Source organism: Anolis carolinensis, chromosome 5, assembly GCF_035594765.1.
Source record: "Anolis carolinensis isolate JA03-04 chromosome 5, rAnoCar3.1.pri, whole genome shotgun sequence".
Taxonomy (NCBI): Eukaryota; Metazoa; Chordata; class Lepidosauria; order Squamata; family Dactyloidae; genus Anolis; species Anolis carolinensis.
The window spans coordinates 71,273,043-71,291,755 of NC_085845.1; the positions used below are offsets into that span (position 1 = coordinate 71,273,043).

An 18,713-nucleotide genomic window follows, 5' to 3' on the forward strand; every position below is an offset into this window, starting at 1 on the left:
CTCCATGCTGATATCAGTGCTAAAAATTCGGACAGTGTTGGTCAGAGATTGGATTTCAGTTTCCGTTTTCCCATATAGCTTCAGGTCATCCATGTACATCAAATGTGAAATTTTGTGAGAATTCTTAGATGTTTGGTAGCCGAGATTTGTTTTTTGTAAGATTGTTGACAGAGGGATCATGGCAATAATGAAAAGCAGAGGGGACAATGAGTCTCCCTGGAAAATTCCTCTCCTGATGTTGACAAGTCCATAACTTTCATTTCCAACAAACAGTTCAGTTTTCCAGTGCTCCATCATGTTTTCAATGAAGGTGCCAACGTTTTTACTAATCCCGATGGCGTCCAGGCACTTGATGATCCAGCTGTGTGGGAGTGAGTCAAAGGCCTTTTTGTAGTCAATCCACGTCATGTGAAGATTAGCTTTTCGGCTCTTACAGTTCTCCAGAATCATTTTGTCAATCAATAACTGGTCTTTTGTGCCCCTGCTTTTCCGTTTGTTGCCTTTCTGTTCATCTGGCAAGATGTTTTTTTCTTCAAGATAGTCTTGAATTCTGTCAGCTATGATGCCAGTCAGTAGTTTAAACATAGTGGGCAGACACGTTATTGGCCTGTAGTTTCCTGGTGCTGCTCCTTTTGCTGGATCCTTTTGTATCAGGTATGTTCTTCCAGTTGTTAGCCATTCACTGATACTTCCTTTCTGCAGCATCTCATTGAATTGTTGGGCCATTTTTCCATGTAAACTAATCAGATGTTTGAGCCAAAATCCATGGAGTTGATCACTACCAGGCGATGTCCAGTTCTTGACTTTTTGCACTCGTTTGCTGATCATTTCAGTTGTTATTTCCATCTGTTCCATTTTGTTCTGTGAACTGTGAAAATGAATACAATCTGGCTCCAAGTATTCAAAAACACTAAAATCAGAATATATAAAAATTAATGTGGTATAACAGAACAATACAATCTCTAAAATCAGAACACTAAATAAAGAACAACACTCTGAAAACGGGAATTCCACACAAGAAACAATCAGGGCCAGCTAACACCTCCCAACAAAGTATTCCCATCACCAAAGTCTGGCAAATCCTCTGTTTTCTGAGGGCCACAGACAGTAGAAGCACATAAAATATCTCAAAGAACACCACTCTGAAAACAAGGGAATTCCAGACAGGAAACAATCAGGGCCAGCTAACACCTCCCAACAAAAAATTCACTCAGGGAGGAAACAGCCAGGCTTTAAACCTGCAAGGCCATTACATGCTAATCATTTTGCCTAATTGCAGCATTCATACTTGCCTCCAACAGACAAAAAAACCCCAATCAGAAATATTGTATATTCACAACCTTTAGGAAATAATATCCCCTTATGGCGCAGCGTGTTAAAAGCGCTGAGCTGCTGAACTTCTGGACTGAAAGGTCGCAGGTTTGAATTGGGGGAGCAGAGAGAGCCCCCACTGTTAGCCCCAGCTTTTGCCAACCCTAAAGTTCAAAAACATGCAAATGAGAGTAGATGAATAGGTACTGCTCCGGCGGGAAGGTACCGGCGCTCCATGCAGTCATGCCACATGACCTTGGAGGAGTCTATGGACAATGCCGGCTCTTCGGCTTAGAAATGGAGATGAGCACCAACCCCCAGAGTCAGACACGACTGGACTTAACGTCAGGGGAAAACCTTTACCCTTTACCTTAACTACCACCAGTTCCTCAATACTTTATTTCCCATACCACCATACTTCGCCACAGCAACGCGTGGCCGGGCACAGCTAGTCTTCTTATAAATAACAAATTTTAGTCTTCAGATACAGGATTACAACACATTCACATTAAAGCTTACCAGAGATATTACCCTATTTGTTGTACTAATAAGGAAATAGTATGGATATTCAGATAATCCACTTTCCCACAACAATCCCACTGACAATTGTAAAATAGAGTTTCAGTTCAAAGCAGATATTGTGGATTATTTGCCTTGATATTCTGGATTGTATGGCTGTGTGGACGGGCCTTTATAGGGCTTTAATTGAGGCTGGATCTACACTGCCATATAATCCATATTATCAGATTAGATAATCCAGATTATCTGCTTTGGAATGGATTATACGAGTCTACACTGCCATATAATCCAGTTCAAAAAAAGGTAACTTGGATTTTATATGGGGCCTTAGTCTATCCTCTTTGCAGATTATGCAGGTACAGGGTTAAGACAGTTCATTTATAAACTCTTAACTGATAAAAGTGGCTTCTAATCAATCAGCCGATTTTTGAGTTTTTGTGATATTTTTAATGCACAGACTTCCAAAGCATATGAGCATCAAGCAAAGTTTATGCCAGATAAAGCTTGTCAGTTTTTTACACCAAAAACAGAATGCTTCTTCTAAAACAGGGCTTCTTGTAGCATGTCTAAATGTCAGCTAAAGGCATAAAGAAAACATTTGTTTCAGAATCATTATTTTGCTCATGTGCAAATTTATTTTAAAAATCACATGAGTAAACTTTTTCAATTAGTAATCTAATTATGAATTTATAATAAAAATACAGATTCAATCTTTAAAAGAGCAAGCATATCACTGTTATAGAATCAGTTGCTCATCAGTATATTTTAGTGCAGCCCTTAAAACTACAGCTATTTCTCACATTGAGTTAAATTCCAGTAAAGCATAACATCATTTTCTTCCTAGATTTAAAAAAGAAGAAACAAATGGTTCATTGCCAAGAGCTGATCTCATGTTTCCTTAAGGTCATCATTTCAAAAGGTTGACTCTAAAGAGACAGAAAAAAATGTGATTTTCCCACGGAGAAAGCAGCTGAACACCAGATAAAAGATCTACTGCATGGAAACTGATGCCAAGAGTGGCTAAAAGATGTAACTACACAATTAGATCCATTATCAATAATGTAAAACTGTGGTTCTCAACCAGTGATACTTAAACCATTGATATAGAAGTACCGTAGTTTACATTAGCAACAAGTGTCAAAGATTTATTCTCAATAACAGTACTGATTTTTTTATTTATGAATCATTATCATCTATTATATTATTCATATAAGAATATTATTTCTATTATTTGCACAGCAATAACAATTATGTTCATTTATGTTCAGCAACATCATTACAATCCTCCCTTACTGATGGAATTATTACATTTGTTTGTGCTTACTCTCAATAATACTACTGCAGTTTTCATGTCTTCAAAATACAAATTATAAATATATCACTATAAATACATGAATGCCCTTTTTAGAAAAAGAAGATTTTTATTTTCTGTCATGGTGAGACCCACATTCATTGTTATAGTGGTTATTATTATTGTTGTTGTTGTTGTTGTTGTTGTTGTTGTTGTTATTATTATTATTATTATTATTTATATGCTTTATCTCTCCCAAAGGTAAGTGGGACCTACCCTATAAATGATTAAGAATAATTAGTATGCATTATTCATTCTATTTAACCTACATTATTATATGAAAATGTCTACAAGCCTGAATTAATTATCATACAGGATTGTTACAAGTGAAATAGGGTTTGACCAAAATACTCTTAGTCTAAAGAAATGAGAAAATAGACTTGAAGTGCCACTGTGATTACTCAGCTGCATTTTATACTTGACTCAAATATTTGAAATACTATTAAAAACACATTCTTTCCAAAATTTTATAGGAAATTATAATGTTCACTTTTAAGCCAAATACTTTGATCTAAGTTTGTTATAAACACTTTTTTCATTTAAAAGGAACAATTTTCACATTCCTTGATACAAAATAGGTTTGTTTGAAATTAGTGTGATTCTGTATAAATAAAAGACATTATGGAAAAGAACACAGTTCCAAAAGTTGTGCTTGTCTTGGCTTCAGGCTAACATAATATGCTCCCAAGTAGATAAAAGTGTTATAATTTTGTTGGCGTGCTGGGTGGCCAAGAGGTTAAACATCACATTCTTAGTGTGGGAAAATCCCAAAGTAGACAAACTGTTTTAGCATTAACCAAACTCTGAAGTACAGATTACTTGTAATTCCTGTGTCATTTGATTGTTCTTAATTATATGATTTCAAATAAAGGTTGTAAAAAACAGACACTCAGTTTTCTAACAGAACTTGAAAGAAAAAAAGACAATTTAAGTAAAAAAGTATTGCAATTAAGAGTTATTCAGAAACTTTTTTTAAAAAAAAAAACCAAAAAAACAAACAAAACAAAAACTCCTAACAGCATCTGCCACATTTTCTACAAATTACCCTTATGCACCAGAAAATTCTTATTGCTATCTATCACTTACTATATATTTATTCTTACGTCATCATATTGTCAGAGCATTTTAAGCATTTGGTGCAACACTATTTCCTGCACTGTGTACCTTGCATGTATATTGCACACTGATTCTACTCTCTTACATTGTAACTATTGAAATTTCTTTATTATAAGGCTTCTTGACATATCACTATAAAATTGAAGGTTCTGGGGAAGAGGAACGGATCTGTCCTCTATTTTCTAGTCACATGATCCCAATATGTCCCTGTATTTATGTATGATAAGCTCCTTCCTTTGTGCCTTCTTGATATAGGGTTTATAAGCGAGGGAATTGTCCTTGTATACTCATGTATAAGTTGACATCATGTATAGGTCAAGGGTAGGTTTAAGGTTGAAATTATGAACTTTTAAATGACCCATGGATAAGTTGAGAGGGGAAAACAACAATTCTATCCAGCCACTGCTGTCACCATTTCCCAGCACAGACATCCAAAAAGACCAGAAGTGGTGCCACCACAGGGTTGGTGCTTCTTTAAGTTCTCCCAAGTTAGACTAAGCCCTTGCCTTTCTCTACTGTATGTAGAGAAGGGAATGGTTCTTTTCTTTGATAAGTTAGAGAACAATTCTCATACTGATCTATGGATGTCAACCCAGGTTTTAAGGGTTAGTTTTCTAGACTTATACATGAGTATATAGAGTAATACTAAACCATAATTTAGTCTTACAAGAATGAATGTGCCTTCTCAATGGGACTCACCAATGACCTCATCCACTCCTGCAGAGTTGTAACATAGGAGCATGAAAAGCTTCATTTTAGAGTACCACAGTTTGCCATGGCATCCATAAGATTAAAGCTAATCTTATTTATGGTTAACCAAGACCTAGCTACTATTTTCTCACAACCATAATTTAAGGCTCAGACGGTGCACAAATTGTAATCTAAAACAGAACTGAAATCTTCCACTCATGATGGTAGTGTGAAAGAGAATGGGAGTCATTCATTGTTATGCATAATGCTAAATCACAATTTAGTGTGAAATCCAAATCTTGGAAAGGTATACATCTCAATACATCTACCTGTATCTGCAGCATGTACATATTATTTTCCTTAAAAATGTGGCAATGCACATTATGTCTCATAAAACAGAGAAAATGTGTTTTTCCTTGTCAATAAATAAATATCATTTGATTCACCTTGGAATATTGACCAATCAGCAAAATTATTTCCCCACAGTGTTTTCAGTTCCAAGTTTGCCCATTTCAATGAATACATTTACTCAAACAATGAATATGTTTGTTCAAAAAGGAACCATAGCTCGAAACTCACTTAACCAGTTGTTAGTAGTTTAAGATTTGAGAACAGATTTTTTTAAAGTAGCTTCTGTCAATCTATACACTTGTAGAAAAAAAGTGTTCCAACTAAACTAGGATTGTATCTAGCATTCTTTCTGTAAACAAAAACATAAACATAACAAAAAAGGTCTGTCCTAAAAACATTATTTATCCATGTAAATTATTTGGACTATATAGTATACAAAATGTTTGGTTGTATGGAAAGAGAATCTCTTATCCAGAAATCCAAAATGCTCCAAAATTATACATATGATATGGCTGAAATTGTAACACGTTTGCTTTTTCATTTTTCAATGTATACAAATTTTATTTCAGGCACAAAATTATTAAATATTGTGTATTAAATTATATTCACGCTATCTGTATGTGGTGTACTTTAACCAAATGAATTCTGTGTTTAAACTGGGGTCTCATCTCCAGGATATCTCACTATGAATGGGTACATATTCCAAAATCCGCAAAAATTTGAAAGCCAAAACATTTCTGGTCGCAAACATTTTGAATAAACCAGTATTTCACTATTACTGTATGATACAAAGCAGTCATCATAGTTATGATCTTTTCTCCTCATTAGAATATTTCAATACCTTACCAGCATAAACACAATAAATCTCTGTGTTTCATTATCTCTCTCGAGTTATAAAATGATTGATTAAAGTAGGCTTTCAATCAAAACAAAACAGCCAAAAATATCAAATAAGGACAAGAAGGCATGCTTGATGCTTTCATCCATGATGACTTTGGGTCTATTGATGTGAAATCTCCAAGATACTTTGTTGTGCTAGTTTGTTATGTCAGTTTTCTTGACAGCAATGAATGTTGCTCTTACACTCCTTCCAACACACATCTCTGTTCACACAGTTTTGCGTGAATTTTCCTTAGAGTGTAATAAACTGGGTTTTCAAGTACAACCATTTATACCCATGTATAAGTTAACTTCATGTATAAGTTGAGGGCAGGTATGGGCATATCACAAACAGACATTTTCCTCTCCCAAAAATGCACAGAGGGATCATGTTACAGAAGCACTAAAGAAAAGAAAAGGATCTGTTTATCTGAGGGTCTACAATTGGGTGTGTGTGTAAATTGCGTTGTTGATTTTTGGAGGTCTGGATTTATACAAATACAGATAGAAAAGAAATAAAAATGAAAAAAAGAATGAAAAAGGGGGAGAAGGGCAAGGAAAGCAACCTGCCTCCATCAGGGACCCACTATGGAGGCCATGACAAGAGGCAGAGTAAAGATATGTCCCCACTCCATTATCCCTTCCTTGCCCAAATGGGAGAAAGAAACAAAGCATTTTAATTTCCTCGTCTTCTTTTCTGGCCCAGTTAGCATTTAAAAGTAACTATTTGAGGCTCTTAAAGCACAGCAGAGTGGCGGTGCCCATTTTTAATAGGGACTTCCTACAGCCATCCCTGAACCCCTCTATAATGAACAACTATCGGCCAGTGTCCAACTTCCTCTTTCTGAGCAAGGTCTTGGAGGGTGTGGTGGCCTCACAACTCCAGGGCTTTCTGGATGAAATGGATTATCTAGATCCATTTCAATCTGGTTTCAGGCCTGGTTGTGGAACACAGACAGCTTTGGTCGCCTTGGTGGATGACCTTCACAAAGAGCTAGACAGGGGAAGTGTGTTCCTGTTGGTTCGCCTGGAACTCTCAGTGGTTTTCAATACCATTGACAATGGTATCCTTTTGAGTCGTCTCACTGGGATGTGACTAGGAGGCACTGTCTTATAGTGGCTCTGATCCTTCCTGGAGGGTGATACACAGAAGGTGGTGCTGGGGGACACCTGTTCAAACCCCCAGCCGTTGACCTGTGGGGTTCCTCAGGGTTCCATTTTGTCCTCCATGCTGTTTAACATAATATTTACATGAAATCGCTGGGAGAGGTCATCCGGAGTTTTGGAGTATGATGCCACCTGTATGTGGATGACACCCAGCTCTACTACCCCTTTCCACTTAATACCAAGGTAGCTGTCCTGACCCTAAACCAGTGCCTGTCATCAGTACTAGACTGGATGAGGGCAAGCAAATTGAAACTTAATCCAGACAAGACAGAGATACTCCTAGTCAGTAAGAAGGCAGATCAGGGAATAGGGATTCAGCCCATGCTGGATGGGGTTACACTCCCCTTGAAGTCTGCAGTTTGGGGGTCCCTCCTGGATTCGGCACTGAACCCGGAGGCCCAGGTATAAGCAGTGGCCAGGAGGGCCTTTGCACAGTTAAAACTTGTGTGTCAACTACGTCTGTTCCTTGAGAAGCTTGATCTGGCCACGTTGGTACATGCCTAAGTTACCTCCTGTCTGGATTACTGTAACACGCTCTATGTGCAGCTGCCTCTGAAGAATGCTTGGAAACTTCAGCTGGTTCATAGAGCTGCAGCTAGGTTACTCACTGGGGCTGGCTACAGGAAGCGGACAACCCCACTGTTGAAGCAGCTCCACTGGCTGCCAGTCTGTTACTGGGCACAATTCAAAGTGCTAGTTATGATTTTAAAGCTCTAGACGGTTCAGGTCCAGGCTATTTGGCTGACCACATCCCTTTGTACGAACCTTCCTGGGCCCTGAAATCTTCAGAGGAGGACTTTCTCTTGGTCCCACCTCCATCTCAACCTCAATTGGTGGGAACGGGAGCAGGGGCCTTCTCGGTGGCTGCCCCTTGACTCTGGAACTCCCTGCCCAGGAAGTCAGAATGGCCCACTTCCTGATGTCTTTCAGGTGGCAGGTTAAAACCTTTTTATTCAGGCAGGCTTTTAAAGAAGAATGTTTTTAAGATCATCAGGAGCTGCTGTGATTTTATGCTTTTAATGATGATTAATAGTTTTAATACTTGTATGTTATAAATTACATTACAATTCTTTTAAATGTGAGCCGCTTTGAGTCTCCATATTGAGAGAAAAAGCGGAATATAAACAAGCATAATAATAATAATAATAATAATAATAATAATAATAATAATAATCTTTTTTGTGAGGCTTACGAAGACTGTCAAGCCCGTTAAAAATGGCCATTACCATTCTGCTCTGCTTCAAGAACCCAGAATAGCAGGGAGCATAAAGCATTTCCAGCACTGAACCATGGATGTAAGTCAACCCAGATTCTTGGGGTTTATTTTTTTATAAAGAAAATGTTGACCTAGACATGGATAAAAAAGGTAAAGATTTTCCCCTGATGTTAAGTCCAGTGATGTCTGACTCTGGGGGTTGGTGCTCATCTCCATTTCTAAGCCGAAGAGCCGGCGTTGTCCGTAGACACCTCAAGGTCATGTGGCCACCGGCATGACTGCCTGGAGTGCCGTTACCTTCCCGCTGGAGCGGTACCTATTGATCTACTCACATTGGCATGTTTTCGAACTGCTAGGTTAGCAGGAGCTGGAGCTAACAGTGGCCGCTCACGCCACTCCTAGGGTTTGAACCTGGGACCTATATATATATATATATATATATATGTGTGTGTGTGTGTGTGTAATTTATGTATCGCTCTTCTCCCCCAGGGGGACCCAGAGTGGTCTTACATAATGGCAGAATTAGATGCCACATATAATACAAATGTAGTAAAACCAAACATAAAACACAATTAAAAGTCAGTATCCGAATCAAATTAAAACAATAAAAACCATGTGACCATTACAACAGGGACAGTAGAATTGAGCCAAAAGTCAGAGCCAGTCCGTGTTCAACTTCATATTAATCCACAGAATCCATTAGGTCATATCAACCTATAGTCTAGGATGGGCCAAAAGCTTGGTCCCACATCCAGGTCTTCTTTGGCTTCCTAAAAGACATGAGTGAGGGGGCTTCCCTAATCTCCCTTGGCAAGGAATTCCACAGCCATGGAGCCACCATAGAAAAATCCCTGTCTCTTATCCCTGCCAACCGCACCTGTGAGAGTGGCGGGACCGAGAGCAGGGCCTCACTCAAAGATCTTGAGGGGGAGATATGTTTGGAGAGATAAGTTGGACCAGAGCTGTTTAAGGTTTTGTAGGCCAAAGCCAGCACTTTGAATTGTGCCTGGAAGCTAACAGGCAGCCAGTGGAGTTGCTTCAATAGAGGAGTTGTATGCTCCCTGAATGGTGCTCCAGATAGTAATCTGGCTGCAGAATGTTGGACTAATTCTAACAGTCTTCAAAGGTAACCCCACATAGAGCACGTTGCAATAGTCCAAACGAGATGTAACAAGAGCGTGGACCGCCGTGGCCAAGTCAGGCTTCCCAAGGTACGGGCGCAGTTGGCGCACAAGTTTGTGTTGTGCGAAGGCCCCCCTGGCCACTGCCGAAACCTGGGGTTCCAGACTCAGTGATGAGTCCAGGAGGACTCCCAAACTGCGAACCTGCGCCTTCAGAGGGAGTGCGACCCCATCCAGCACAGGCTATAACTCTATAACCTTGCAACTATATACAAGGGCTTCCATTTGATTATCCTTCTGGCCTACTGTTACCACCACACAGTCAAAGTAATAGGCATTTCATTGATACAACTTTGTTTCTCAAGGCAACTAAACAAAAGCGTGGAGCCACAGGCAGAAGTACCAAACTGGAGATGGTGGTATGTGAAAATTGAGAATCAGTACTTTTTCCTTGCGAACACTGTCAAAGTGCATTCCATCAGATAAGAGAGAAGTAGCCATGTAAAGCTGTTGCAGCACGAGACTTGTGAAAATGTTGGCAAAGTATGTGTAACAGCTTCTGATATTTAAACAATCCTGAGTCTATTAACTTTTATGATACATTTAGATTAAGCTTTCTAATAAAAAAGCCAGATGACACACTTCCTCCAGTTCTAATATTTGTTCAACCGAACCAGCAATCTCTCCTGCTTACAATACATCTCACTGTATTTTAATTTATCTGTTTTTAATTTCAGTGTTAATTGGTGAATCTAGGAAATTTAGGTTAGATCAGCAATTTATCACTTAATTCCAAGCTTTGATTATACCTATCAATAACTTAAAACAAAAGAAAACAAAAAAAAAAATCTCATGCTGCTTATGCTCAAGTTAACATCTTAAATTGCTAACCGTGCTGAAAGGTATAGGCAGCCCTTGAGTTACAAACACCTGACTTATAAACAACATATATAAGAACAGGGGTGAGATAACAAGATGTGAAAGAAATCTAGCCCTAGAAAGAGAAAGTCACTCCTGAAAGAATTATCATGAGGGAAATGTGTCTAACTTTCTTGCCAATCCTTGTTTCCACAAGTCAACATTTTCAAAATCCAATTATCACAGGGACAGAAAGTGAGGTGAAATCTTCTGAACAGGAGGACATACAGCAAAACATACATCTCTGGGGTGTTAACTCTTACCTGTTCTGACTTACATACAAAATCAAGAACAAATCTACAGAACCTATCTTGTTTGTAGCTTGGTATACTTTGCTACTTCTGACAGTCCAGTACAACATGAACAAAGAATAATATTATTATGAAATATTTATCTCAAGCCAGATGGCGGCACTATATGCCTGCATCACATAAACTTCAACCTTCACATAGAAAAGCTCTGATAATGCAAAAGGTCTCAACTGTCTAAAATATTACTAGTGGTTCATTTCATTTTATTTGCACTTCACATAGAGCTGTCAAAAATACATCCATATTGACAAGCAAAACACCATTAGCAGATATGCGATAGCCACTTTTGCAAGCCTGCAGTGTAAATTATTATTATATATTAATAGTTGTAAAGATAGTGTTGTCCACAGTGATCTAAAATCTTTATTTCCTTAGTGACCTTGAATATTCACCATTACATAAAGCTAATAACATGCTGTAAACTGCCACTCAGATTTCAAAATCATTAACATAAATCAACTGGTAACTCAATATATTTTTCCTGCCAAGGTCAGCTTTATAAAGTGGATAAAAATAATCTGTCCTGTAGATATCTTCCCCCGTTTGCAAAATCCTTCTTCCACATGTGATGGTCTGAACATGATGAGGTGTATCACCTGACAAAGTGGAGGGAAAGTGGGGATTTGCAACTGGGTACCCTCTAATATCTACTTGAGGGCTACCTCTGACAAAGTATAAGAGAGTTTTTAGCACAATAAAAGACATATCAAACCACACATAGAGCAAATGTATCTTCTGTGGTATGAAGAATGAAGTGGAAAAGTATGAGAAACCACACCTTTTCATCATATGCTAGTAAAATGGAACAGATTTGTGCAAATATCAAATGGAGGTTGACATTTTCAGGTTGCATTTTTTAAAAAACAAAAAACAAACAGATGACATGGAGGCTGCTCTGGAAGGTTTTTTGGCAAAAGCATAGAGGAATCACTTCCAATTAATAAATAAATTGATTGATTAAAAACTTTTCAGTATTTAAAGACTGAGATAGGGTGCAGCATTTTTTGTATTTAAATTGTTTTTAAATGCTTTTACATTTATTGCATAAAGTTGTCCCCCTGTATCTTGGTTTTGCATCCATGAATTCCATCATTAACTGCTTGAAAATAATTTTTAAAATTCCAAACGAAAACCTTGATATATAAGCAATGTCATTTTACGACACCATTGTATATAACAGGACTTGAATATCTGTGTGTTTTGGTATTCACAGGGGTGGGTGCTGAAACCAAAACCCCAGCAGTAGATACTAAAAGCCGACTATAATTGCATTTTAACTGAATTGTTTTAAGGAGTGTAACTCATTTAATTCTATTTTAACATTTATCTTCTCTGTGTTTCTAACTGTATTGCCGGGGGGCGGAGGGGGGGGGGCAGTAGTGTCTAAATATAATAATAAACACCATCTTCCATAGTTTGATTTTCATCCATTTTCAGTACATGGCACCCCATCGAGGTGGATATTGGCTTTATCAATAGACCATCTGATCCAATTTCAAACCAGTACTGAAGAAACCAGTTTCACTGTACAGATGGAACCTGTTTGATGCCTGGATGGCGATTACACAATATTAAAGACAAACTTTTTTGGATTTTTGTTGCCTGGCTGCTGCAATTTGTTGACTGGCTGCTTCAAATAGAAATGGTCAGTGGAGATAGCACCATGGTTGGATTGGAGTCCCAATTATACTGACCATTTAATGCAGTTTGGAATGGTCAGACAACAAATTTCCACAAAAACCCATGAAAGGAGAGGAGACATGATAGCTATAGTAGATAGCTCTACTATTCTATGATTCCATGATTCTAAGGAGGCCTTTAATGCACACCAATGCTCTGTAAACACCATCAAACTGGTTCCAGGATAGAATCATAGAGTCATAGAGTTGAAACAGATCTCATGGGCCATCCAGTCAAACTCCCTGCCAAGAAGCAGGAAAATCTCATTCAAAGCACCCCCGACAGATGGCCATCCAGCCTCTGCTTAAAAGCTTCCAAAGAAGGAGCCTCCATCACACTCTGGGGCAGAGAGTTCCACTGCCAAAGAGCTCTCACAGTGAGGAAGTTCTTCCTAATGTTCAGGTGGAATCTCCTTTCCTGGAATTTGAAGATGTTGTTCTGTGTCCTATTCTCAAGGGCAAGAGAAAACAAGCTTGCTCTCTCCTCCCCATCTTCCCCTCATATATTTATACATGGCCATCATGTCTCCTCTCAGCCTTCTCTTCTGCAGGCTAACCATGCCCAGCTTTTTAAGCCGCTCCTCATAGGGCTTGTTCTCCAGACCCTTGATCATTTTAGTCGTCCTTCTCTGGACACATTCCATCTTGTCAACATCTCCCTCCAATTATGGTGCCCAGAATTGGACAAGGTATTCCAGATGTGGTCTGTCCAAGGCAGAATAGAGGGGTAGCATGACTTCCCTGGATCTAGATACTATATTCCTATTTATGCAGACTAAAATCCCATTGCCTTTTTTTTTTTTGCTGCTGCTGCTGCTGCTGCTGCATCGCATTGTTGGCTCATGTTTTAGTTGTTGTCCACAAGGACTCCAAGATCTTTTTCACATGTACTGCTGTCGAGCCAGGTGTCCCCCATTCTGTATCTTTGCATTTCATTTTTTCTGCCGAAGTGGAGTATCTTGCATTTGTCCCTGTAGAAGTTCATTTTGTTAGTTTCAGCCCATCTCTCTAATCTGTTAAGATTGTTTGGATTATGCTCCTGTCTTGGCTATCTCTCCCAATTTGGTGTCGTCTGCAAACTTGATGATCATAAATGCGATTTCCTGCTTCTTGGCAGGGGGTTGGACTGGATGGCCCATGAGGTCTCTTCCAACTCTACTATTCTATGATTCTATGATTCTAGCCCTATATCTAAGTCATTAATAAAGATGTTGAACAGAAACGGGCCTAAGACAGGATCCTGTTTGTGGCACTCCACTTGTCACTTCTTTCTAGGATGAAGAGGAAGCATTGGGGAGCACTCTTTGTATTCGTTAACTTAGCCAATTACAGATCCACCTAATGGTAGTTTTGCCTAACCCACATTTGACTAGTTTGTTTGCCAGAAAGTCATGGGGGACCTTGTCAAAGGCCTTACTGAAATCCAGATATGTAATCACCACATTCTCTTTATCTACTCAGCTTGTAACTCAATTGAAAAAAGAGATCATATTAGTCTGGCATGGCTTGTTTTTGATAAAGCCATGTTTACTATTAGCGATGACCACATTGCTTTCTAAGTGTTTGCAGACCACTTCCTTAATGATCTTTTCCAGAATCTTGCTCAGTATCGACATGATGCTGACCGGACGGTAATTGTTTGGGTCGTCCTTTTTTCCCTTCTTGAAGATAGGGACCACATTTGCCCTTTTCCAATCTGCTGGGACTTCTCCTGTTCTCCAAGAACTCTCAAAGATGATTGTCAGTGGTTCTGAAATAACTTCTGCTAGTTCTTTCAATACTCCTGGACAACTTGCTTCCCTATTTGGGGTTGGATTTCCCCTAATCCTTCATCCACTCCATGTTGCTGAGGTTGAGGACGGCTTTCTTTTTGTGAAAAGCCTGAGGGAAAGAAGGCATTAAGTAGTTCTGCTTTTTCCCTGTCACCTGTCAGCATTACCCCATATTCTCCTCACAGAGGCCCTATCTCCTCCTTGTTCTTCCTATGGAATCAACTGCACAGTGAAATCACTTCCTTCCAAACTGGTTTGAAAGTTCATTGAATGATCAGTGTAGATAGATTCCGTATCATCTGCATAAACTGCTTCCTTCCATACTGGTTTGAAACTACATTAAATGGTCAGTGTAGATGGGTTCAGGATCATCTGCACAAACCATTTTCTTCCATACTGATTTCAAAATGCATTAAATGGTCAGTGTAGATAGGTTCTGGACCATCTGCAAAAATCACCTTCTTCCTCACTGGTTTGAAACTACATCAAATGGTTAGAGTAGATAGGTTTGGGATCATCTGCACAAACTACTTTCTTCCTCAGTGGTTTGAAACTACAGTACAGTACATTAAATGGTTGAGGTGGGTGGGTTTGGGATCATCTGCACAAACCACCTTCTTCCACACTGGTTTGAAACTGCATTAAACAGTCTGTGTAGATGGGCTCTGGTAGGAAGAGGCCCACATAAAGAGGGGACTCTCCATCGAAGGCACCTGCAACCTTACACTGGCATCTCTCCTGGGTGAGACGAGAGAGGAGGACAGAGATGCTGATCGCAGCAATAGCCTTGTTACCAGGCTGCCGCAGTGCAGGGAAGGAGAGAAAGCGAAGAGGCTGGAAAGAGACAGACGGCATCCATAACAGCAGCAGCCACAGCCTTCATTCTCTACCTCTCGGCAAGAGCGAGGGAGGGCCTAGGCGGGGCCTCCCCGTCTCCTCCTCCCTTCGCACCTACCGCCGTCTCCTTGGCAGCCGCCGCCACAGGGATGGGCAGCAGCCTCCGTCCCTCCGCCGGGCGTCCCTTGCCGCCAAACAACGCTTCCCGCTCGCCGTAGTAGCGCTGACAGACGAGCCAAGCCAGCGCCCCGCCGGCAGCCCCCGCCGCCGCTGCGCTCAGACCGCTCTTCGGCGCCGCCCGGCCCTTGCCTCTCGCGCTCCAGAGCAGCAGCAGGCGGCGCGGAGGCAACTCGGAGGGGGAGCAGCAGCGGCGGCGCCGCCACCACAGGAGCCCCCTCAGGGCTGCCATCGTCGCCTGAGTCCTGAAGCGGCACCGAGCTCGCGCCGGCTGGCCAAGAAGGTGACAGCCGCGGCGGGGAAACCTCGCGAGAGCCGAGCCTCCGAGCGCGAGACGCGATACCCGTGCTCCCCCCCTCCCCTCCCCTCGCGCGCGCCAAATGCCTTTCCTCCTATTGCCCATCGGAGTCGCCTCACCGCCAGCCTGAATCGCCACAGCTCGCCCTCTGAGGCCCGCATGGGCAAGTTTCGGCCCTCCAGGTGTTGCTAACTTCAACTCCCACTCCAAAACACCTGGAGGGCCCAAGTTGGCCCCTGCCCGGATTATATGACAGTGTAGACTCATATAATGCAGGTTGACAGTACCCAGTTCAAGCTGGCAGTGTAGATATGTGGGGCCTGAAGGCACTTACAGGCTTGCCATTCATAGCCTCATAACACACACTGCCATGCAGGATTTTTTATTTCGTGTCAAAAGCATTGCATAATAAATTAAGTTTAAAAGTGATAAAGAAATCACAAGCAGCTAAATAGTTTTAGACCAAAAGTGGGCAACAGCGACTGCATTTCCCGTAGGTGTAGGTTTAAGGCATCCTGTGATTATTCTGCATGTTTTGTTCAGTGTTATGTTCATCTGCTTCGCATGGACAGATTTGTGCCAGACATGACAGGAAAAGCACAATCAAAGCACCCCTGACAGATAGCCATCCAGCCTCTGTTTAAAAGCTTCCAAAGAAGGAGCCTCCACCAAACTCCAAGGCAGAGAGTTCCACTGTTGAACAGCTCCTAAGAGTCAGGAAGTTCTTCCTAATGTTCAGGTGGAATCTTCTCTGCAGTTCGAACCCATTGTTCCAGGGCAGCAGAAAACAAGTCTGCCCCAGGCCTCCTCTTCCTTATGACACCCTTTCACATATTTATACATGGCTATCATGTCTCCTCTCAACCTTTTCTTCTGTAGTTCTTTAAGATGCTCCTCATAGGGCATGTTCTCTAGATCTTTGATCATTTTAGTTGCCCTCCTTTGGACATCTTCCAGCTTGTTAATATCTCTTTTGAACTGTGGTGCCCAGAATTGGAAACAGTATTTCAGGTGAGGTCTAACCAGAACAGAATAGGGAGGCACTGTGACTTCTCTTACTATACTGTTTTTGATGCAGTCCAAAATCCCATTGGCTTTTTTAGCTGCTGCATCACACTGTTGGCTCATAGAATAATAAAGTTGGAGGAGACCTCATGGGCCATCCAGTCCAACCCCCTGCTAAGAAACAGGAAAATCTCATTCAAAGCACCCCCGACAGATGGCCATCCAGCCTCTGCTTAAAAGCCTCCAAAGAAGGAGCCTCCACCAAACTCCAAGGCAGAGAGTTCCATTGTTGAACAGCTCCTAAGAGTCAGGAAGTTCTTCCTAATGTTCAGGTGGAATCTTCTCTGCAGTTCGAACCCATTGTTCCAGGGCAGCAGAAAACAAGTCTGCCCCAGGCCTCCTCTTCCTTATGACACCCTTTCACATATTTATACATGGCTATCATGTCTCCTCTCAACCTTTTCTTCTGTAGTTCTTTAAGATGCTCCTCATAGGGCATGTTCTCTAGATCTTTGATCATTTTAGTTGCCCTCCTTTGGACATCTTCCAGCTTGTTAATATCTCTTTTGAACTGTGGTGCCCAGAATTGGAAACAGTATTTCAGGTGAGGTCTAACCAGAACAGAATAGGGAGGCACTGTGACTTCTCTTACTATACTGTTTTTGATGCAGTCCAAAATCCCATTGGCTTTTTTAGCTGCTGCATCACACTGTTGGCTCATAGAATAATAAAGTTGGAGGAGACCTCATGGGCCATCCAGTCCAACCCCCTGCCAAGAAACAGGAAAATCTCATTCAAAGCACCCCCGACAGATGGCCATCCAGCCTCTGCTTAAAAGCCTCCAAAGAAGGAGCCTCCACCAAACTCCAAGGCAGAGAGTTCCACTGTTGAACAGCTCCTAAGAGTCAGGAAGTTCTTCCTAATGTTCAGGTGGAATCTTCTCTGCAGTTCGAACCCATTGTTCCAGGGCAGCAGAAAACAAGTCTGCCCCAGGCCTCCTCTTCCTTATGACACCCTTCCACATATTTATACATGGCTATCATGTCTCCTCTCAACCTTTTCTTCTGTTGTTCTTTAAGATGCTCCTCATAGGGCATGTTCTCTAGATCTTTGATCATTTTAGTTGCCCTCCTTTGGACATCTTCCAGCTTGTCAATATCTCTTTTGAACTGTGGTGCCCAGAATTGGAAACAGTATTTCAGGTGAGGTCTAACCAGAACAGAATAGGGAGGCACTGTGACTTCTCTTACTATACTGTTTTTGATGCAGTCCAAAATCCCATTGGCTTTTTTAGCTGCTGTTGGCTCATAGAATAATAAAGTTGGAGGAGACCTCATGGGCCATCCAGTCCAACCCCCTGCCAAGAAGCAGGAAAATCTCATTCAAAGCACCCCCGACAGATGGCCATCCAGCCTCTGCTTAAAAGCCTCCAAAGAAGGAGCCTCCACCACACTCCGGGGCAGAGAATTCCACTGCTGAACAGCTCTCACAGTTAGGAAGTTCTTCCTGATGTTCAGGTGGAATCTCCTTTCCTGTAGTTTGAAGCCATTTTTCCTCGTCCTAGTCTCCAAGCAAAAGCTTCATGAGGGCAGCAGAAAACAAGCCTGCTGTGCTCCCTCTTCCTTATGGCATCCTTTCAAACATTTATACATGGCAATCATGTCTCCTCCCACCATTCTCTTCTGCAGGCTAAACGTGCCCAGCCCTTTAAGTCACTCCTCATAAGGCATGGTTTCCAAATGAAATCAGCATTGAAATCATGTCGTGTACAATGTTTTTTATTGTGGTATTTAATTCATCACCCCAAAATACATTTAAACTAAATTGTATGTCTGTGGCCCCTTCTACACTGTCCTATATCCTAGGATCTGGTCACAGATTATCTGCTTTAAACTGGATTATATATGAGTCTCCACTGCCAAATAATCTGGGATAAATAATCTAGGATCAGATTCTGGGATATAGGGGCAGTGTGTAAGGAGCCTGTGAATTTAT

The 18,713-nt window shown here is 41.0% G+C and overlaps 1 protein-coding gene across 2 annotated transcripts in view; it reads right to left on the bottom strand.

The window, feature by feature from the left end:
• The window catches only part of micu3 (mitochondrial calcium uptake family member 3), a 53,053-nt gene extending 37,324 nt beyond the window's left edge, over nt 1-15,729 (bottom strand). For both annotated transcript variants that reach the window (XM_008111715.3, XM_008111714.3), the window contains exon 1: nt 15,357-15,729. In XM_008111715.3, coding sequence (XP_008109922.2) covers nt 15,357-15,647 — 291 coding nt within the window. In that variant the 5' untranslated portion in view covers nt 15,648-15,729. The remainder of the gene's footprint in view (nt 1-15,356) is intronic.
• Nucleotides 15,730-18,713: the final 2,984 nt, after the last annotated feature.